At 37.8% G+C, this 23856-nt stretch overlaps 1 protein-coding gene across 3 annotated transcripts in view; it reads right to left on the bottom strand.

Annotated features, from left to right (window-relative positions):
• Nucleotides 1-23856, bottom strand: part of OCA2 (OCA2 melanosomal transmembrane protein) — a 216333-nt gene that overhangs the window by 189159 nt on the left and 3318 nt on the right. For all 3 annotated transcript variants that reach the window (XM_058185917.1, XM_058185920.1, XM_058185918.1), the window contains exon 2: nucleotides 690-973. In XM_058185917.1, coding sequence (XP_058041900.1) covers nucleotides 690-940 — 251 coding nt within the window. In that variant the 5' untranslated portion in view covers nucleotides 941-973. The remainder of the gene's footprint in view (nucleotides 1-689; nucleotides 974-23856) is intronic.

The following is a 23856-nucleotide window of genomic DNA, read 5'->3' as shown; positions in this document are numbered from 1 at the left end:
TGCCACTTTCTGAAACTTTTAGAAGAATTCACTCTCAAGAAATCATTCAAAAGTTGCTGAATACACCTGAGACCAATGCAATTAAACAACAGTACAAGATCAGAATTTTAAAAAATCTGATATACCAGAAACAAAACCTGGTAAAGATTTTTAAAAAGCGAAAGCAAAATGGCTTTTGGGATATTCTTGTATTTTTGTGTGTCTCACTTATTTTTACATACTCATCATCCAGCTAATGAAATGAATAATAAACAAACATCATTATTACTATCATAACTGCAGCTTCATGCCTTAACTTAATCACCTGAACAATCACCCATAATTACAGAACTGGATCCTGTAAACTTTTGATTTAACAATTTTGGCATAATTTTATTTGCATAAGGGTTTTTGTGTGTGTCCTATGAATGTTTTGTTTAAACACAAAGCCAAGGAAGACAAAAAGGTCCTTGAAAATAGAGGCACAAAAAAAATTGCTCACAGAGCTGCTATAAAAACATGTGTTACTTCTGAAACCTGCTGAGAATCTATCTCTTTGCAGCAATTGTCAGTTTCGGTTCCTCAGCTAAGCTTTTTTTCCACAGTTGCTATTAATTGTAGAAAGATGTTAAATAAAACATATGGATTCCTGAGCCAATGAACAAATCCATCAGAAAAGGATATATTTAGTTCCCTCTTGGGTTTCTTACCTCTGTTGCATAGCGAGAGGACTGAAATCTTTCTCCAGAGTAATACACTGGTCTGGCTCTTGTGCAAATCTTGGATAGGGTTGATGTGATGCTCCCTGACCAATCATGATCTCCTTCAAGAGTTTCAGTTTGCTGACATTGTAAGAAATTGGCTCTGTTGCTCCATCTCCATGCACATCCATGTGGTGGGAGTCCAATTCCATATCTATGTTTCTGGTAATTGCACCATCATCTTTGTTGTCCAAGTACATAGTTCTGGTACCAGATGAATTGTATTCTCTGTTCTAAAAAAATGGATGAAGACTAAATTAAACACTCATTTCATCTCTTCCGTGCTAATTCAATGTGTTGTTTGTTTTTAATAGAAAAATTGACCTGCATCCATTTGCCATAAAAGTATCAGTACAACTTCTGGGTTGATCATTCTTGGGTTTTCTTGCAATCCAAAGTATTACTTTAGTTATACTCCATTGGTAAATATGTTCAGTTACTTTAATAAAATGCACAACAGGTACATATTAAAAAGCAATGTTTTTATGAATCATTGGAGCTTCTATTTTTATGCACTATATCTCTTTCACATAAACTAGTAAGCTATACACTTTATTTGTTCCATTTCTCTGGCTATCCATCTCAGTCAATTAACCTGGGCAGCTTATAATTCAGAAAACATATTACAATTAAAGTCATTTAGGGCAATGAAACAGTAAAACCAGTAAAAGCCATTAAAAACATCCAATTTGACATACACAATTGAGCAAAATATTTGGTCAGTTAGTAATATGGGCAGAAAACGGGGCCATAGGCACATATGGTGCCCCAGGAACATAGCCAGGTTTTTAAGGCCTTACATAAGACTAACAGGGTTGGGACCATTCTAATCTCTGAAAGGAAGATGTTCCATAATGCAGGGGCCAGTGTGGAAAAAGATGAACTGCTTGACTTAATTGAATGGGTAGAGACTCTTGAAAAAAGGCAATTCCTCAGGTACCTAGTCTCAAGCCATGTAGTGCTCTATAAGTAATCACCAGCACCTTAAATTGTATCTTGAATTGTACACACCAGTAACCAGTGCAGCTCATGCAGAAATGGTGTTACATGTACCATATATCTGGTACCATTTACTACTCGCGCAATCACATACTGCAGCAGTTTGAATTTTTGAATGGTCTTCAAGGGCAGCCTGACTAGAGCATATTAGGTAAAGGTTCCCCTCGCACATATGTGCTAGTCATTCCCAACTCTAGGGGGTGGTGCTCATCTCTGTTTCAAAGCCAAAGAGCCAGCGCTGTCTGAAGACATCTCCGTGGTCATGTGGCCAGCATGACTAAATGCCAAAGGCGCACGGAACACTGTTACCTTCTCACCAAAGGTGGTCCCTATTTTTCTACTTGCATTTTTTACGTGCTTTCAAACTGCTAGGTTGGCAAAAGCTGGGACAAGTAATGGGAGCTCACCCCATTACACGGCACTAGGGATTCGAACCACTGAACTGCCAACCTTTCGATCGACAAGCTCAGCGTCTTAGCCACTAAGGCACTGTTTCCCTTTTTAGAGCATATTACAGTAGTCTAATCTGGAGATTACAAGGGCATGAGTTACTGTTAGCAGGACCTCCCGGTCCAGGTATGGGCACAACTGGCACACCAAATTGTGCAAAAACCATCCTAACTGTGGTTATCACCTGCTCTTTCAGCAAGAACCACAAGTTCAGGAGGACCCCACACACACATTGCACACTGGGTCTGTTTGGGGCAGGGTAACCCCATTTAGAACCTGAGATAATAGAACCTTATGTTGGGGGGGGGTCCAAATACCCACAGCCACTCTTTTGCTAGGGTTGAGTTGGAGCCCATTTCCCCCATCCAATCTCCAACAGCCTCCACACACTGAAATAGGACATCCATAGCATCACTCAAGGGGCCTGGGTGTCATCTGCATGTTGATGATATCTCACCTAAGGATCACTTCACCCAGCGGCCTCATGTAAATATTAAATAGAAGGGGAGAGAGAACAGAGCCTTGAGGCACCTCACAAAGTAGGAGCCTTGGGTTAGATCTCTTTCTCTATAAACACTGACTGAAACCATCCTCATAGGAAGGAGAAGAATCAGCACAATACAGTGCCACCCACACCCAGTTTCCAGAGTCGGTACAGAAGGATACCATGATCAATGGTACCACTGAGAAATCAAGAAAAGCCAAGACGGATGTACTACTTCTGTTGCATTCCCACCAGAGGAATGCCACAAGTTCCTAGCAGCCATCTTCACCCAGATTTCCAAGAGGGCTCGTTCACCAAGAGCACCCACTCCTTAATCACTTGCTCCTGTCCCATTCAGTCCTTCATCCAATTGCTTGGGAGTGGTCATGCCACTGAGGACTATGGGGTTATGGATCAGAAACCAGAGTTTCAAGAAGTCACGGGAAGTACAAGTAGTCCTCAATTTATGACCAGCCGCTTAATAACCAAAATTATTATAGGTCCAGAATGGGTGCTTCATGGCCTGTAAAGCCATAAAGGCTGTCTAAAATTTTATGCCCCACACACATACACACACAGGTATTTGGAAACTGGCTTTCCTTTACAACTGGTTGTAGCATCCTACGGTCACATGACCACTATTTGCAATGGTATTTTTTATTTATTTATTTATTTTATTTTGTCACAACAGTATATATAAGCATAAGCATGAAGTAACTATACAATATATAAGCATATATATAAAAGCATAAGTATGTAATAACTATATAAATTGGATATAATGAAAGGAAACAATAGGACAGGTACGGTAGGCACGTTTGTGCTCTTATGCACACCCCTTACAGACCTCTTAGGAATGGGGTGAGGTCAACAGTAGACAGTTTTTTGGTTAAAGCTTTGTTTTTTGCTGAATTGCAGGGGGGAAAACATTTTTTTTTAAAAACAGTTTACACTTAAAACCGTGGCATTTGCTTAACAATCATGGATTTTCTTAACAACCATGATGAGTCATTTAATAACAGCTGCAAAAAAATATTGTAAAACTGGGGCCAGTTATGTGGTAGCCTTGACTTATGTCCATAATGATTTCCATTTGGAAATCCAGTCCAAACTGCAGTCATGAGTCAAGGACTGTCTCTGGTCCTATTTCTGGCTCTACTTTCTGAGATCCTCCCCAAGTCTTCATTGTCCCCTTCATCCAAGGAGCAATCCGGACAGGCTTTACTATTTCTTGAAGAAATAGTAAAGCCTGTCAAGTGAGAACAAAGAGGAGGAAAAGAGCTTTAATCAAAACAATTACCTTTGAGTGAAAAGAAAGTACAAAGCACAGAGTTTGGAAAACATGGTCCAAGCCAATTATATGCCTGACATGGAGAATTAAACAAAAAAGACCAGCATCTCCATTCTCTGCCACTAGAAGCACCTGAAAAAAAACTCTACCTGTATGACATATAATTTCCTCTCATACATGCATACATACATATATTTGGAAAAGACCCGAATATGCCAAGACCTACACACAGACACACACACATACATACATACATACATACACATAATAACAAAAACATTTGAAAATATTGGGCCGACTTGGGTTTCTGTTTAAAATAGCACACTTCCCAGATGTACATGAGTTAACAATTGAACTGATCAATTCTTGAATTGATCCCCATTGCTAAATATTTGATTAACATATCCACCTTACAAAGCAGCATTATATATATCTTTAAGCAATGATCCACAGCAAAAATCACCGTAAAAGTCATGAAACGCTATAAATACGGAATTTGTAATCTCTTTCACCTACATTATGGTCTGATGGGTAACAATGTGCATTTTTACAAACAAATAAGCATACACTGACCTCTTGTGGCAGGCATACATCACATTTAAGCTGGTATTTTGGTAAAAGAAATATGTAAATTGAATCTATGCAAAGTGGATCCAGTTACAATATATGTGGCACAAAAGCATCAACTCATTCCCATTATATTTAACAATTTTTACTTCTTGGAAGTAATAAACCAACATCGGTAGCTGTAGTATTTTCCTGGGAAGCATCTGCAAATGTTAGGTTCCTACACTAAAAAAGTTCACCATGTAAAAATCACTGAGAATTGCTATTCACTGGATTTAAAGAAAAAGTGGGGAGGCATTTCCACTGCTCCAGGACAAGTTGTGAGAAATTCTTGAATAAGAACAGACTTCCGTATGTTGCTATCAGCGTATGAGAAATTGAACTGCTAGGAATTTGGGGACGAGAAATCTCTTCTCACGAGGGAGGGAGGGAGGGAGGAAATCTGTTTAAGAGAAGACACTAATAATATTATATTCTTAGTGCATGCACAGATGGATTATATTCTTTTTGAACTGAAAGATTTGAGGATATCAGGATTGACTTCTGTCTGAGGGGCTAGAGTAAAATTGCCTGTTCCTTCCAATCAACTGACAGTGTAATCTTGATGATACTTAATCCAGTGCGAGTCTACTCAGATGCTGAGGTAATATTAAATTCTTTAAAAGAGCAATGACTCAGAATTGGTCAGGTCCAAAGAGTTCTTTTTCAGTACTTGAAAAGTTAAATGATTGTCCAAATATATAGATCTTATAAGAAGCATTGCAATCCACTTCCTTTCAAAAAACTTATTGTCTTTTCTATCAGATTTGAAAACTGACTAAGTAGAAATCAGGTTGCAAAGTAGTCTATTTCTGTATTCCATTTCCTTAAGTCACAATATGCAGCTGTCCTTGGGAAGTAAGAGACAAATGAACCAATTTCATCCCCATAATGTTTCCTCTTCCCTCGTTTTCATTAAATACTAGCTGGATACCAGTGCTTCATTTTGAAACTATGTGATCGGGCTTGATAAATCGACACTTACAGCTTGAAAATTAATGAGTAGTTACGATCGGCGTCTCTTCTCCCCTTCTTTCTCTCTGGCTAGCCCCACAGAAGCCTCCCCTATCCTATTGCCTTCTCTCCCTCAGCCTTGCCCCACAGAAGCCTCCCCAATGCTATCCCCTTGTTTGCTGCTGTGAAGTAAAACTGAAAGTGAAACTCCTCTCCTCTGCATTCGTTTTGCATTTGGAACAGATTTCTTTTCAGGTAGGGAGGAGAAGTAGAATTCCCTAGCATCACAGCATGTTAATAATAATATAGGAAATACTAATGCTCTGATGGTCATTTCAAAAAAATCCTTTCTTAATGAGCACCTAGAAGCCAACAGGAACATAGCAAATATATATATATTCGCTTTTATATATATATAGATTTACAATCTATTATATAATTATTTAGAGGAAAGTCAACCATACTGCTATGCATAGCTGTTGGTTGACAATATTATCACTGTTGCTGGCCAGATGAGACTAATAAAATACAGGTAGTCCTTGACTTATGATGACAACTGAGCCCAAAATTTATATTGTTAAGTGAAACATTTGTTAACTGAGTTTTGCCCCATTTTACAATATTTTTGCCACAGTTGTTAAGTAAATCGTTACAGTTATTAAGTTAATAACATGGTTGTTAAATGAATCTGGCTTCCCCATTGACTTTGCTGGTCAGAAGGTCAGAAAAGGTCATCACATGATCCTTGGACATTGTAACTGTTATAAATACCAAACAACTGCTAAGCATCTGAATTTTGAACATGTCCATGCGGATGCTGCAACGGTCATAAGTGTGAAAAATGGTCATAAGTCACTTTTTTCACTGCCATTGTAACTTTGAACAGTCACTAAATGAAGGACTACCTGTAAAGCAATCCAAAGCAACTTATATGTATCATTTCTTTATAGCCTGCCCTTATTTTTTTACAAATAACTCAAGGTGGAGACATATCCAACACACTTTCCTCCTCCTATTTTCCCATAACAACAACCCCATGAGGTGGGTTGAACTGAAAGTGTGTGACTGGCCTAAGTCATCCAGGTGGCTTTCATGGATAAGGAGGACTTGAACTCATGGTCTCCTGCTTTCTAGCCTGGTGTCTTAACCACTAGACCAAATTGGCTCTTATAGTCCCAACACACATGGGAGGCCATCAGCGGAGGCATACTAGGTTTTTCTTATACATTCCTCCAGTTCTTGGTTTGGCTGCCCCAATAGCCAAAGACCTCACACTCCTTCTTCAACCTACTCACATAGTTCCTCCACTTGGTTCACGGAGCACCCACGGGTAAAATACTCCCAGTTTAGACTGGATCACCCAATCTGGTAGCGATGGTGGCGGGTGGTTCAGAGAACCGGTAGCAAAAATCCCTGCCCGCTCCATGCCCAACTGAGCTGTGCAATCATCAGAGGTTTTTTTTTACTTTTAAAAGCTTTTTTTCTTTGGTCGAAAAAATGCTTTTAAAAGTTAAAAAAAAAGCCTCTGATGATCAGGCAATTTAGCTGGGATCGTCAGAGCCTTTTAAAAGCATTTTTTACAACCTCTTCGGCTAAAGAGGTTGTAGAAAAAATGCTTTTAAAAGCAAAAACAAAAGTTGGCCACGCCAACCCAATCATATTACCCACCACCCTCAAGCCACGCCCACAGAATTGGTAGTAACAAATTTTAAATTTCACCACTGGTACCACCAGATTATTTTGGATTAGTAGACCCATGTTCAGTAATATTCTAAGTGGCAGGTCACTTGTACAATGAAAGCATTATAAGGACTCATGAGGCATCTTCATTCTACTTCGCCATCTGCCTGTCTACTGTACCTATTGTCTGACTAAAAGAGAAAACAGACTGAACTCTGGTTAATTTCACCTAGGATCTAATAATGCCCAATTGGATATACTCAAATGAATGTCACTTGTGCTTTTTTTTTAATTTCAAAAGACCCACTATGTCCTAGTTTAGCAACAAAAAAAGTCTAATGCTCTTTTCCAAAAAGTCTGTGAATAAAAGGAGCCCAAGTATCATTGACATTTTGGAATGTGCAGTATCACTCTGCTGGAAGCAAGGTGTTCAGGCTCTCTCACAACTCAAGTCAAAATGCCCTTACAGGGCAAGGCCTAGTGGTTAAAGTGGCGCAGAAGTGCCCACAGCTGCCTCAAGTGGCCAAAAGAAACTGGATAGAGCCCAATCTTTCTCTCTTTCTGCATCAACACCAAAATCATAAATTATTTCCATACAGCAAACTTATGTCAGGAAAATGGCTATTTGAAACCAGGAACAGCTAAAGATGAAGTTAAGCTGCCTTGCAGCAGCTGAGAATGAAACAAAAGTGATCTCATGAGGTATGTCCTTTAGCAAGAGGTCTTTATGCTATAGTTAATAGGTCATAAGGTTAAGCCATAGACTCCTATTCCCAGGTAAAATCATGTAAAGGATATTTGCTGAGGCTTTCTTTCCACTTCTGCAACACCATTACATCTGTATTCTTGTCAAATGCAATTGTACATACCATGTTCTGATTAAATTGTGATAGTGTCACATAGCAATGCATAATGTTCTATTAGCTGGTATGGTGGAATCGACAGCTGAAAGGTAGGTAGAGGAAGTTAAGAGTTAAGAAATAGTCCAGCCTGGATTCCATAAGTGGGAGGAAGGATATGAGATCAAACACTTAGGTCTATATCAGGCTTTCCCAGGGGAAAGCAGGAAGTCTGGCAAGATTCTTGTGAAATGATGAATTAACAATAAAGGTTTGACCTAAGCCTGAAAGCCGTTCTGGTTGCTTCCTCCTGACAGGTGGGGAAGTAGGAAGAACTGGAAGCTATTTTAATTTGAGAGTATACCATGATCACCTATCATTAGCAGCTAATGCTATTGTAATTTTGGTACAAGTAAATAGCATATCAGGCTGCTTTTTTACTCACACACAGAAATGACAAATCTAGATCATATTTCCAGTGAGGGAGGGAGGGAGGGAGGACATGTTGTTAGTCAAAGATACACACTTATATATTCATAGAACCATCATCTTGTCTTGGAAAAAAATCCATGATTTTGTTGACTGCTCATTATTTTTGCTCTACCTGCATCAAAGGGAAGGTATGAGGAAAATTCTAAAACATATTCTACAACTTACAGGGAAATTACAATCAACATGAAAGATTACAAACAGTTTGAAGGAACATATTAAAAAGAGAGAAATATTACAAGAAAATGGTTAGGGAACATATCATGTGCTGCATAAGTAATTCAATGTAGCACATTGTCCTGAAGGTGAAAAAGTATTAGCCATCCCTACAGAGATTTGTCTGTGTTATACAAAGGTCACTGCTGCAGGTAGGTTTAATCAACTGTAAAGACAGATTTTGCCTTGCAGTTGTTCAGCATGCTCATAAAATATATAAAAACTATATAGCAGAACTGGGAAAAAAAACTCTAGGACATATTTCTACAATACAGGCTCTCCAAATGAGTTGAATTATGATAACATAACATAACATAACAACAGAGTTGTTATGAGTCCCCTTATACCACATATCTGTGGGTGAGAAAATTTCAGGTCAGCCCATTTTTGGAATGTGATCTTTGACCTTTTGGAAAGTACTAAAAGTTGGAAAAGACCATCCTAAAAAGAGACTCAAATTTTAAACCATTTCCAATAATTTTCCCTATTGGTATTATTATGATTGTTTATAATAAAACGAAATTAAATAAAAGATGTATCAGTTTTAAAACATTGGTGGCTTATTGTTAATTTTTAATATATTATTCACAGTCATACGTTCAGGCTTTAATTTATAGTGAGGCCAAATCCTGACCTTTAAGAACAAATGAAATCGTTCTTAGCTGTGACATACTGAATTTTTGTGTTCGGTTATTATACAACATATCCGGATATCAGGGATAGAGAGAAAGATCAAAGAGTATTATTATTAAAAAGATCTGAGACTTGGTCTCACTTCTTTTAGAGATTAAGCACTTTAAAAGTATAAATTCAGCACTAGCTCCCCCTGCAACAAAACAGCACTGCAGTAATTCAAAAATCCATCTGAAGCTACCCGGCAGCTTTTCATGCTGAGAAGTAGGCATGCTAAAGTACATTTCAGGAGGGAGAATAAAGGTGTTATCGTACCTAGAGTGACATCTCTGAATTATTGTTATTCTGCAGGGTCAATCTTGCTTAGGTCTCCCTTGATAAACAGCAGGTGTTTCAATTCTGTAGCTCTGCATCAGCATTCTAAGGAAGTGCCGTCCCTCCCCAAATTCTGATGATGCGCCGCTTCAGCCCTGATTAGCCTAATTTTCTTTTGTAAAACAGATGTTGACAATTTACTTTCTCAATCCAGATTTTTTTTCTCCTTACCCATCCTTTTCTTGAGCCATCAGAGTGTTGAGTGACTTATGGTGTTGCCATACTGACAGTGTGTTTCTATTCTGAACCTTTCCAGGGGGTGAAATTGGGTATAGAATTTTGGTGTGCATCTTGCTCTTTCTGACTTCATGTTTTCTCAACTTTGTCCTCTACTCATTACAACTTCACATATTCAGTGGAACTGGTGATCTGTATTCCTGTTTGGCTGGATACCTCTCCATATCTATAGCGCCATACCCTGTTTTATATATTTTCATCCAGATTGTGTTTGGAGCTATAATGGAGTGCCCAAGCCATGAAAATAATTAATGAATGCCTTTTGGATCAAATTGCTTACTTACCTAATCTTCCAGTACTTTCAGTTCCTGTGTTAGCAGATAATCAAATGCCATAAAGAGACTTAAAAATGTCACAGTTATAACAATCTCTCACATTCCATTCGGTGAGAGACAAGTTCCCTGAGGATAAGCTCCAGCACAAGTCCTAAAGATCGGAAGATCCTGGTGACAGTTATGTCCTTTTTCCATCTTATGTTTTTTTTCAAAGAAGCACTATTCCATTCTCTACTATGGTTTTTCTTTCTGCCTGTCCAGTGGATCAGCATTTCTTTATTCACAGACCATATTCAAACCTTAGGCTGTTTTTAGAGGGAGTTTAGAGAGAATTTCAATTTTCTAAAGGGATGCTTTTAATATTTCTGATATTTCCTTGTTTTCTGTTAACTTCCGTTTCTGCATGGCTACATAACAGTGGTGGGTTGCTACCAGTTTGCCCCAGTTTGGGTGAGCCGGTAGCAGCAGCAGTGGGAGGATTCACCCACCTGCCCAGACATCATCAAATACCATCTGCACATACGCAGAAGCTTCTGTGCATTCCCAGAAGTGGTGCGTGCGCAAGCGAGCGAAGCAAGCAAGCACACAAGCGAACTGGTAGCGAAGGTAAGTGAAACCCACCCCTGCTACATAACAACTGATATTTAAGAAATGAGTAATTAACTGATTGTATAATACAGTGTCACAGGCTCTCTTGTATTGAATGTAACTCCTGATGATTGTATGCAAACATTCATGTAGTTTCTTGGTAGCAGTTATGTGAAAATGATTTGCCATTGCTTTCCTCCAGGTGATTCCCTGCCTAGTTTATAGCATGGACTTCCTCTTGGTCTCCCATCCAAAAAGGGACCCTCTGCCAAGGTTGACTAGATGTGCCCATTCCTGTGGCAAGCAAATGGCACAAGTTGGCTTAGCCTCCCTGCATCTACATGATCCATGGAGTAGAAAGTGGAAAGTGATAATGAATCAAGCCCTTGAGTTGGGCTCAATTGCTTTCTTCTGGAGTGCTGGGTAACAAAATATAAAAAACAGAATTTTTATAAGTCATGAGTTGCTCCAAACATTACAGTTTCTTTCCCAGATCCAGGACATCTTAGGAGATCTCCATAGAGAAGGATCGTCTGTTAAAATCACCCACTAGAGATCTACAGTAACACTTCTCAACCTTTTGGGTAAGATCAAGTGTATAGCACAGTAATACGTGGTCAGTTTCTATTTTGTCTACCATGCTTATTATGTATACGTCTGTAAAGGATTTAGTCCCTACTCTTCAAGCAGGCAGATTCCCTGTATGACTTATAAATCAATAAAAAAGCAGGAAATATTTTTTTTCTTCTGGTTAAAAATACATCCCAAATAGAAAAAAAAAATCTCAGATGCCAGTCCTTAATGTTACTCTGTATTAGTCAACCAAGAAAACAAGTCTCACCCCCAGATTCAAAAAATACCTATTTTCTTCATTTTCCTCAGAGTAACCCTAATACCCTAAAAAGAATTAGGGGTTACAAGATAGCAGTATTTCAGTATTTGAGGGGCTGCCACAAAGACGGGGGGGGGACAAATTATTCTCCAAAGCACTAGAAGGCAGGACAAGAAATAATAGTTGGAAACTGATCAAAGAAAGAAGCAACCTGAAATTAAGGAGAAACTTCCTAACAGTTAGGACAATTAACCAATGGAACAGCTTGCCTTCAGAAAGGGTGGGCATTCCACAGAGGTGGGTTTCAGCAGGTTCTGACCAGTTCTGGAGAACTGGTAGCAGAAATTTTGAGTAGTTCGGAGAACCGATAGTAAAAATTCTAACTGGCCCTGTCCCCATCTATTCTCTGCCTCCTATGTCCCAGGTGATCAGGAGGAAATGGGGATTTTGCAGTAACCTTCCCCTGGATTGGGAATGGAATGGAGATTTTACAGTATCTTTCCCCTGCCATGCCCACCAAGCCACACCCACAGAACCGGTAGTAAAAAAAATTGAAACCCACCACTGGCATTCCATCACTGGAGGTTTTTAAAAATAGTCTGGACAGTCACATGTCTGAGATTGTATAGGTTCTCCTGCTTGAGCAGGGGACTGGACTAGAAGACCTCCAAAGTCCCTTCCAGCTCTATTCTATTCAATGGATGGAAACTATTCAACACCCTAACCCTAATACACAAGTTTCAGCTCAAGGCTCAGCTCTGGTCTCTGATGATCCTGGCCTTCAGGCATTTTGCTTACATCCAGTTTGTGGCTGGTAATATTTGGGAGCTCATATGACATTTTTCTGCCCATTCACCTCCAGCACCTTCTTCATAAGGCAGTAGGTTCCAATGATCTCTTTGAGAAAAAGGAGGAGGAGTTAATTAAAAAATGGCACTGTAATGGTTAGCTCCTTCTTGCAGGCAATTCTGGTCATCTCTGTGAGATGAACGAAGGAAGGAAATGAGAAGATGGCAGTTCCTTCTTGTTCTTGCTTCTCTACCTAAACAGCTACGCACAGCTATATACAGAAGGGGGGCAAAACATAGCATGGTCAGCATATAGTCTGGAGTGCCTACTTATCTGTTCAAAGAATGCAAACGAAGTCCATATTGATTTGTCACATTTTTCAATTGTTAAATTCCTAACCTCATTTAGCTCAGTGTTTCCCAACCTGGCCAATTTTAAAATGTGTCAACTTTAACTCCCAGAGTTCTTCAACCAACAGAGCCATTGCTAAGAATTCTGGGGGCTTGAAATCCACACATCTCAAAGTTGCCTAAGTTGGGAAACATTGCTCTAAAATAGAACATCTTGTTACTGCAATATCAGTTATTTCTCATGTCACTCATGCTTTAGTTACTTCTTGATTGGACTCTTGTACACTTCTTGAAGCACCCATATAACATTTTGCGCTGAGACATGCAATGATTGCTGGTTGTTGGTTGCTATCTTAAAAACCCTTCATGGGTTGAGGCTGGATATCTGCAGGACCGTTTTCTCCCAATAAAGCTGCCCAATTAAGAATTACTAACACTGAACAGTGGGCGTGGATAAAGAAAGCTAGAAGATGGCCAGTTTAATTAGCTGGAAGAGACTTCCAAGAGAGTAAAATCCATCCAGAGAATCTGAATTAAAGCAAGCTGTAAAGGAAACTCTTATCTGGAGCTCTGGCAGTAGATACTACATTTGCCCCCATTCCCATGTCTTTCAGCTGACTGGCTTGAGGCTTATGTAAAATTGGCAGTGGTTTAATGAGACCTTCAGATCACTTTAAATAACAGCTGGATGCTCAAAAGCTGCTTCATAGAAAGGTTAAGACAGCTGACTTGGGTTCACGTATCCCCTTAGATATTCTTTCTGCTCGTACTGCATACTTCTAAAAACAGCAAGCTGATCACATGCAGAGTCATTCCAAAAGAGTCGGCCTTGCCAACATTTCAGAGGAAAGCAAATTCTTTGTCTTCACATTTACTTTAGAATTATCTCTTCCCACATTTAACTTTCTCCTGTTAATTTGCCACAAAATGATTTGCATCACAAAATTGTATACCAAGTGTTGAAACAAACACTAGTTCCCAAGCATGACATTGTAAAGATAACCGGCTTGGGTTTTTTAAACAAAACCCAAGCCGGTTTTAAACAAAAATGCAAGAAAATAGCTTTCTCAATTATGCTAATGAATCATTTAGGTTGCTTCAAATTAGAAAGCAAAACTATGCACTACGAAGCTTGAAGCAAAGCTAATCAAATCTTTAATGCATTGTTTAAAACATCAATGATTTTAGATTACAAAGATGGTAAAACCCAGTTTGGGTGGTTATCATTTAAAAGTGCCACTAAATATATTACAGGAACAAGACAAATGGAAGAACTATTAACATTCATAAAGGGGCGGGAAAATAATGCTAATGTTCACAAGCATACTAATTTCAAATTTGTTCCAAGCAACAACAAAAAAAGCATTTATACTTTCAAAGAAATTTCTTTGTATTTGATGTGAAAAAGTCACTTTACTCATAATTTAAATGGATATGAAGAGTGTGAATGAGAAGTATGAAGGGTAAACGTGGCATGCAGGACTAAAATGGGAAGAATGCCTGCTAAAGCTACATGTTTTTAAAAAAACCTATATTTGTCTCATGTGGCCCATTAAAACCACCTCATTAAACTGTATGAAGCAGATGCTTGAGGCAGTGGTTTTCAGGAGTGCTATGAAAGGGCAGCAAATTGGTTCTTTCTTACATTGTTATTGTATTTTTATTGTCTGGGATGGAGAAAGGTGCATGTGGAATAATATGTCCCATGTGCCAAAATAACTTAACCAATTTTGTGCCTTTGATTGGCACAGATTGTCGAGATTCAGGTGTTCGGTTGTTGGTATTTTTTCATACCTTACTAACTGAGGTACCAGGGGATGAATTAGAATTTTCCACCATCTAGCACTGCACCCTGACTTATAACCTTAGAAGAATCTCTAAGATGCCTGATTGACATTACAGTATCTGTATTCTTGCCTTCTGGAACAATTTTGCAGCTTGGAGTAGAAAACCCTTTAAAACAGTATCAAACAATATAGCAATCTAGGCCACAAATGTAATTAATTTTTAACAGTTTTTTCCAGCAACACTAAAAGGGCAAAGCATAAACACTACACTTTCCAAAAGTCATGGCAGCTGAAAATGTTGTCAAAATCATACTTCCCACATTCGATTGACCCAAGTTGGTAATAGCCTTCTTTTGCTGTTATTGAAAAATATGAATAAGTAAAAGTCAAGGGAAAAGTGAAGCTATATGCTCTGAAAACATTAATTTAATTGCCATTGTTCTCTAATCCAAATCTATAATTGTAAGTGAAATTGATCATACAGTCCTATCTACCTGCCAAGTTAAAATAATACCCTGAATATATTTTGTATCTGTTGAAGTCAAATCTAGATCATAATAGTGTAATGATAAATGTTAATGTTAAGCAAAATTTAATTTAGCTGGTAATGAAGGAAGGAAGTCTATGTTTACAGTATTTCCTCCAAATACTTAAAAAGACTCACTCCTAGACCGATGTAGTCTTAGATGGATCACATAGTTTATTTTTGAATACTCTATTCCTAGTTTACTTTTAGGCTAATCTACAGCCCAAAACCTCTAGAAATCTGTAACTCCTAACTAGCCTAATCCTACTTAATTTATAAGCTCAGATAAGGTAAACCAGATTGTAAGAAAATTAGTACCCACCCACCTCCTAGAAGAATGAAATATTCTAGGAAATATTAAAAAGACAGAAAATTATATTTCCCTGTATGAGAAAAAGAGAAACATGTTTTAAAGACAAAGCAGCTCCCTGCCTCCCCCCCCTGCCCCACTTCAGCTCCAGAGTGATGGGAGTAAGACATGGCCCTCAGGACATGATAGGATTAGCCCTCTACCCATCTAGCAACAGAACTCACAACATGGCACCTGGGGAAACTGCATCACTCGGGAGATTGCATCACTCAGCAAGATTCAACCAAGCCTGGGACTCAAGATAACCTACAAAGTTGTTGTTGTTGTTGTTGTTGTTGTTGTTGTTGTTGTTGTTGTTGTTATTATTATTATTATTATTATTATTATTATTATTATTATTATTATTATTATTTAGATTTTTATACCGCCCTTCTCCCGAAGGACTCAGGGCGGTGTACAGCCAAATTAAAACAATACAGTGTACAAATTAAAACAACAATTAAAATACATATTTTATAAATGGCCGAAAATTAAAACCGTCGAATTAGACCCATAATAAAATACCCCAGTTAAAATTATTAAAATTCAGAAATTTAAAAATTTAAAAATCAAGCCCTGCATCAAGTTACCCCTGCATGGCCCCATGGGAGTCTGCCAAACAATCAGAATACATTTCTTAGAAAGGAACAGGAAGCTCTAAGGTGGGGCCCAGAGAGGGTATAAATCTCTCTCTCTCTTACCTATGTGCCCATTTTGCCCAGGAACTCAAACCAGGTGGTCCTGTCCACCATTAAACCATCTTTCCAAATAGCCTCCATGTTTCCAGTGTCTTTCTCCTCACTTGGAACTGAACCCAGATGGATATTTCTTCCAACAAGATGATGCGACCCATTGAATTTATAAATTCTCATTTAATAAAAAAACCCAATAATATTAAATTGGCAGCATACAGCAAATATTCCATAGATATCAGCATAAGTTTTTACATAAATTGGAAGCAAACGTCTGTCCTTAATTTATTAAAGTTGTGACACGGTCACAAGGTTTCAGTTGAATTAATTAATCAATTGCATGAAATATTTCTACTTAGAAAGTATTTAAAACACTAGTTAATTAAATTAAGTACTCTCAGCATCTAGAGCCAAATTACCCTCATTGCTATCATCAAAAAATTCAAAGGGAAGCAGAAATGCATTTGGAGATTTTTTTTTCTTGACACTCGGCAAAGGCTTCCTAATAAGGGAGCTGTGATTATTAGACAAGGATTTGTGTGCATGCAATTAATCAATTTGGACATATCCTTACTGTGATGTTTTAGTGATAGTTGTGAAGATTATGTGTGAAGATTGCCTGCTAATAGGCTAAAATGCCTATGATTTACCACTAAGAACATTTTCGTTGTTTTTCTATAATTGTGGACCTTGAACTACAGGAAGTGAGACTACTTGAATACAAACCATTGCACTTGCACAAAATGGAATATTGTGTGTGGGTATTAAAGTAACAATATCCTATACTATCTAGTGTTGGGAAAGATTCTTAGACAAAATATGACATCTAATGGAATCTCTTAGAACTACAAAAGATCTCCAGTAACATGTTGAGTGCCATCCAATTGGAGGGCGTCTATCATCCAACTCTATATTTTCAAACATTTTATATTGCATGTTCATATAATTTTCTTGCAAATGAAAGAATGGCTGACCATTGCCTTCCCTACATAGTATTAATGTAGGGGCCGAATGTGGACCGTGGGGTGCTTAGATCTAACCTGCGGCCCTGCCCTGGAAACAATGAAGGACCGGCCCACGGTGCCTCTGCCAGCAAAAACAGGCTCCCAAGCTCCATTTTCACTGGCAAAGGGTTGCAGGAAGCTATCACAGCCAAAAATGGAGCTCGGGAGCCCGTTTTTGCTGGCAGAGTGCTGGGGCCACCACAGGATCTGACACGAGTGACGTTGAGCTGGCCACGCCAACTGTAGCCATGCCCCCCCGGGCTCCCCAAGATCAAACACAATCCTGATGTGGCCCTCAATGAAATCAAGTTTAACACACTGTATTAAATGATCTGTTTCATGTTATCACTGAAGAGATCATGCAGCATATTCATATATCACTACCTGCTTGATGCCTATTTGATTTAGCTGGGCAGTAGGGCGGAACTTTACACTTAGGTGCCCCTTCTGGAATTATACCCTCTTGATTTACATTCCTGGCATTCTTCACTAATCTCTCCAACAACAGCACACTGTCCCTCCCCCACCTGTGCCATGATGAGATGACATACCAAGATTTGAGTGAAAATAGAGTAATTAACAAATAGCAATGCAATGTTTGTGACCCTTCAACTAATATCTATTAAATATCATGCCTAATTCACTTATTTGGCCTCACATTTTATATTCCAATCAGTGTTAAGAATTGTGTAACATTCCTGAAAATTACTGAAGTTTTTCTTCATCAATGGTTGCAATGTGAAACAGATCATCAGGATTAACACTAACTGCTTTCTGCTTTTAAAAGGATTTAACAATAACTTCTAATTGGTGGCTATGAGTTAATCCCTTAAATCTCAAAAGGGCTGATAAAGCATTCCATTTAGAAAATATTTCTCAGGCTCTTCTTTCTATATATTATATACACACTCCATGATCACAAACATTTTACTAAACCAAAATTCTTTAATCACCTATCTTTCAAAAGAGTGCAACTACAAGAATTCCCAATGGCTATGCTTGATCAGGCTATGCTAGATGGGAAATTTGGAAGCTATATTCTCAACATATATACAGGACAAGATGTGCAAGTTAGGGAAAATTTTAATAACCATAATTTAGATCCATTTCTATTCTGTATCACTTTTGTATATGCTGATTCATAAACATATAACCACTCACATCTCCTGCAATAAGCTGCACATTTTTAAAATCTATGTAAAATGTATAGTTTATATTTTCTTTATATAATAATTTTATTAAAAATAACATATAGATAAAACTAATACAAACTAGAAAAGATAAAAAAAGAAAAATGCAGAGAAAAGAGAAATTTGCCTCTGCCATACATAGTAAACATTATCAGCTTATCTCTATCACTTAAAATACAACCAGTCATCCTTTCATCCCACATACTATCCCATTCTCTACAAAACAAGTTCTTTAAAATTTCATCCCTCAATCTTAATTGGCAAAGGTCCATTAAGGTTCAGAAGTAACAGCCTAACTATTGGAAATCTAACAAACCCACTTTGAATCCTTCCTTTTATATTTATTTTTCATTTTCTATTTAAACAAATTTTCCCTATTTCAACACTTAAAATTCAATTCAATTCAATTTTTATTACAGTCACAGATCAACATTAAAACTTTTAAAACATTGTCCTGATCCATTAAACATTGCCAGAAATAGCAATCCATTTATTTTAGCCTTGATCAAATAAATCAATTCTGTATTCTTTCTCGTTTCTCAGAACAATCTTTAGTCTCCTCAAATACTATCAAAACATCTGTTTTGTTTTTATGCTCTCATTGACGACTTTAGCAAATCCTTTTTGTAGATTCAATGTAAAGATCCATGTCACTCATCATATTCTATGGATTCTCGCAAATCATTGACAATTTTAACAAACTCTTTGTAAATACAATATTAAAAAGCTATCCATATCGCTCGTCTTATTTAGTATTTGAATGTTGTTTTTAACAATTAACAATAGCTGGTTTTACTTGTATATCCATTGGTTCTTCTTTTAGTATGTCCACTGTTTCAACTTTTTTCAGCTGCTTATATATTTTTAAATTCACATTTAACTTGGTTTCAAATTAGTTTGATAAAATCTGTTCCTTTTCTATAACACCATCTAATTTATCTATCATGGCAGATAATTTTAACAATTAAAATTGTTTTCTATGCCCAAAAATATTAATCTCAACAAAACCATTTCCTTCTGGTTTCCTCTAGTGGCTAACTTTCAAAGTCATCTTAACAGTTTTCCAGATGTCAACATAGAATATTTTCCACAAGAAGGATTCATTTAATTAAGTTCAAAATCTTAGTTCAACTCCATCTAAACCCTTAATCTATTTAAAACTTTCTAAATCAATACTCTCATCACCCTTTTGCTACGTATTCCAAAATGGATTTTTTTTTCATAAAATCTTAAACTTGTAATCTTTTTTTTTTAAACAATTGAAGAAAAATGGTACCCACTGAATATGATAAAACTTTGGTTCTGAAGGTTCTATGTTTAAAATGTAATACAAATTTTTAAAAAAGTAAAATCCAAAATGATTAAGAAATGAGATTTTGTTGAATCTTGAGTCTATGGAGGCATATTAATGATCATAAACTCAGTGAAATTCTGCAACTTCCAGCTGATTTCAAGTGCCACAAAAACCTTGGTTTCTGCTATCTAGTCACATAAAATAGCTGAGTACTGTGTGTGATCTTGAACATTTCTTCTTTCTCTAGAGATATTTTGGTAGTCCATTTTTAATCATAATGTTTCCCACTACTCTGCAGGATATCAATTCACCATATCCTCACTACGAGTTTTCCATTTCCTCACCAGAAACTTCTGAAATTCATAGTTCAAATATTTTTCAATATTTAAACATAAACTTGTGTCTAAATATATCTATTCTAAAGTGAAACCACTAGAAAAATATCAGATCAGAAAACTTTGCTGTAAGTTCTTTACCAAATGCCCTCTTCAAGGCTTCTTGGAACGTCCATATGAATCATATACAAATAATTATTTGAGCATTCCAGGAAAAACTTCAGAAGTCAAAGTAGCTTTTTAAAAAAGCTTTGTTTATCTTGCAGACTAAATAAAGTAAATCTAATCTTCTGCTGCATGTTCCTCTCTTTTTTTAATCCTGTTGAAGAGGGGTTTTTTATTCTGTGTACCAAACTCTAATGTTTAGTTCCAGCAGAATCTGTGGTTGAAGACTTTCTTGGAATTATCTAAGTTTTTTTTAAAAATCAGTGTATTCATTGTAATTTCTATTAGCAACATGTAAATGTTGGCTATGGCATAACATTTGACAAAGACTGGGTTCATAACTCACTGCTGAAAATATAAATCCTCTTCACTGAAAGTTATTAAGTTCAAAGAGGCCAATATATAAATATGTATGTGTTTCTTGATATATAGTACCATTCTTTCTACTGGATTACGCAACCTATTCCTGAGGCGCACCTATGGCCTCTAAATTCCTTTTATGGGTAACAGGAAGTTTTATAGAATGGACTGGACATGTGGAGAGAGACAATAAATAACATTAAGAGTTAACATTACTAATAATGTATTTTTGAGGCTTGTATTTGCATAAAGAAAATGTTAAGCTTCATTTAGGAAGATAAGCAGATACAAAGCCTGCCATACTTAAACCTAAATCTCAGTTGGGTATTCAGCTAACTAAAATATCCACCAATGAGATCAAAAGACAAATCACAGAGCTAGATCAGTGACAGGCAAACCAATGTAAAATACTGACAGAACAGCGCTAATTGTCCACTCCAAAGTATCATCAATAAGTTGTGAGCTATACTGGACATATACCTGGACTCAGACAACCACCCAATTTAAAATAACCTATCACTGGCAGTGAAAGGCAACAAGACAACACAAACACACAAACATGGAGACCAAATTCTGCAACAAACCCAGATATCCCTCTATCTCAGGTTGCATATACATATATACATAGACACAGTTGCTAAGGAGCTGAGTTATTTACTAAGCAGATAACCAAAGACAAGATCATAAATCAAGGTTTGTGCAAAGAGTGCTTGCCTGAATAAATCCTTTTGAAATTCAAGCAATAGAGTAGTCCTTTTTTTTTTTTTGAAGTTTCAAAACCTGAGTTTGGCAATGAGCTGGTCCATTACTCAAGGGTTCAAGAGCAAGGTAAGACAAGTACAAGTATCATGAGCTGGAATTCTGAACAGTTGTTTCCCAGAAAAAGAAGAAGGCGAAGTAGCTACATAAATCTCTCAGCAGACAGCTAGCTGCAATTATTTTAGGCCTTGCCCTTTGCATAGTAAGGAGCCTCATTGAGAGCCCTGCTCTGATCATTACTGAATGTGGGGAGGCCTGGGGTTTTGAGGTCATGACGTATCATCCGACTGCTCCAGCTGATCAGGAGGCGCCTATGGTTGATCAGTCTCCTCAAATCATGACTTGAAGACTCCCGAGGTTGAAAATCCACAAGCTCAACTGAAGCAATGTTGTCAGTATCAGAGTCAAATTCTGAAATTGAATTGTGGCTCATGACAGATGCCAACTCCGCCCCATAATTATGCCAACAACACCATAGCAAGCCCCAACCTATACAGTTACGGGCACCCTCATATGCACATCCTCTAAAACAGCGGTCACCAACTGGTGGTCTGTGGACCACTGGTGGTCTGCGAGAAAATTTTGGTGGTCCCCAGAAAAATTATTTGCATTTTTTATATTGCACTAAATCAGGGGTCCTCAAACTATGCCCCCTGGACTGGATACATGCAATGAACGCTTGTATTGTTGCAGAGAGTCTCCCCCTTCAGGGTCTTTTTGTGTGGGTTGGGGTCTGCTTCAGCCTCCTGGTGTGGGGCTTTGGGTGAAGGCTGGAGGGAAGTCTGCTGGTAGCAAAGGACCAGAGGGCCTTGTTCTAGTGGGACTGCATCATGGCCTGGAACTGGCTGACCATCTCAGCCCACTGAGCCTCCAAGCTTCGGTACCTGGCCTTGTACTCCTGCAGGTCTTTCCTCTGCTTGGAAAGCCTATGCTCCTAATACTCAGTGAGGTGCTTCTTCTGAGCCTCCTTCTCGGTCAGATCCAACTGAGCCAGCTGTTTTGCCAACTCTTTCTCATGGTGGCTGCTTAGCTCCAACAACTGCTTCCTGTTGGGGCCCTAAGGGCAGGAGGAGTGGGTAGGAGGGGAGGGCTGAGTAGAGGCCGGTGAGGTGCCCCTTGATGTGAGTGACATCAGGTTGGTCATGGCCACCCAGTCACATGACTACCTAGCCACACCCACCCAGCCAGTCATTAAGCAGATCATATTAGTGGTCCACGGGATTTAAAATTATGAATTTAGTGGTCCCTGAGGTCCAAAAGGTTGGGGATCCCTGCTCTAAAATGATGTTTTTCACCCTGGCTGGCTGGGAAATTTAGGGAGCTGAAATCTACAGATATTAAAGTTGCCAAGTTGAAAAGCACTGCTCTAACATGATGTATTATATGTCATCATCTGCCAATAATGCTCCTGTAGATTTTATACTGGATAAACTAGTCTTATTCTGTGCAAGAGAACAATTGGACATAAATGAAACTCCAAACAATGACAAGATACAGATACAACATTTCAGCCCCTCGGGATACTTCATGACTAAAGTGGCTCAAAGAGACTGTAATAAAATATAATACCCTACAAAACATTTTTTAAAAAATAATTAAATCTATTACTAAAGACTTGAACAACAACAGTGGATTCTTAGCCCATTATGCATAAACTAATGTTCAGCCTTTCTCTCAATCTCCACTATTATGTAAATCCACTAACCTCTCACCTTGGTTTTTTTCCCATCCCTTCCCCTTCTTCTGCTCTGTGTTTAAAATCCTATAATAGCAAATCCATTGTTTGCATTTAATAAAGAGAGCTGTTGCTTGCAAAAGCAAAATGCTGTAATGTATTTGGTTAGACTAGACTCTGTATCTGCTAAGTTACTTAAATTTACCTATCCTGTCTATATTCTGCCCAATTCATTTCCTTGTAAAGACAAATGCAGAATTGGCGTTAGATTCCTCTACTCTCTCTTGGTCATATGTTAAGATTTCCCTATTTGGATTATGCAGTGAATTTATTATCTCCTTTGTTTTCTTCTTTCAGTTGACATATTTAGAAAAACTCCTCTTTCTGGATTTTTCTCTTTTGCAAGTCCTAGCTCATTTTCCACCTTTTCTTTCCTAATCTTATATTTATATATAATTATATTTCTACATTTATAACCCAAATCTTCAGAGCTTTGGTTAGTAATTAGCTCTCTTTTAATTTTCAATGAACATCCTTCTTTCATCTCAATGCTACATTATTGTGCGCTTCCTATTCAACCGCATTTCTTCTTTAGATGTCTCTTAGTCTTCTTCCTTATTGAGACTTTGCTATCCTAAATTCCCTTTTCAAGAAGTCCTCACCAAGACACCACTTTGCCTTTGTTTTTTTTCCCCTTTGACATACTCATTATTTGCTTCACTTTATAAAAATCAGCCTTTCTAAAATCCATGGGTTGTAGTAGTTGTTTTTTTAATCAAGAACTCTAACAATGCATGGTCATTTGCACCCAAGGTGAAAGTAGTAATACAGAAGAAACCCAAAACAAAATCAAATATTTGATTTTGTGCAAACAACAAACACAAGAAGAGTTT

The sequence above is a fragment of the Ahaetulla prasina genome, chromosome 5, assembly GCF_028640845.1.
Source record: "Ahaetulla prasina isolate Xishuangbanna chromosome 5, ASM2864084v1, whole genome shotgun sequence".
NCBI lineage: Eukaryota > Metazoa > Chordata > Lepidosauria > Squamata > Colubridae > Ahaetulla > Ahaetulla prasina.
Note: the sequence above shows the minus strand (reverse complement) of the source record. Positions and strands in the feature narration are given on the sequence as shown.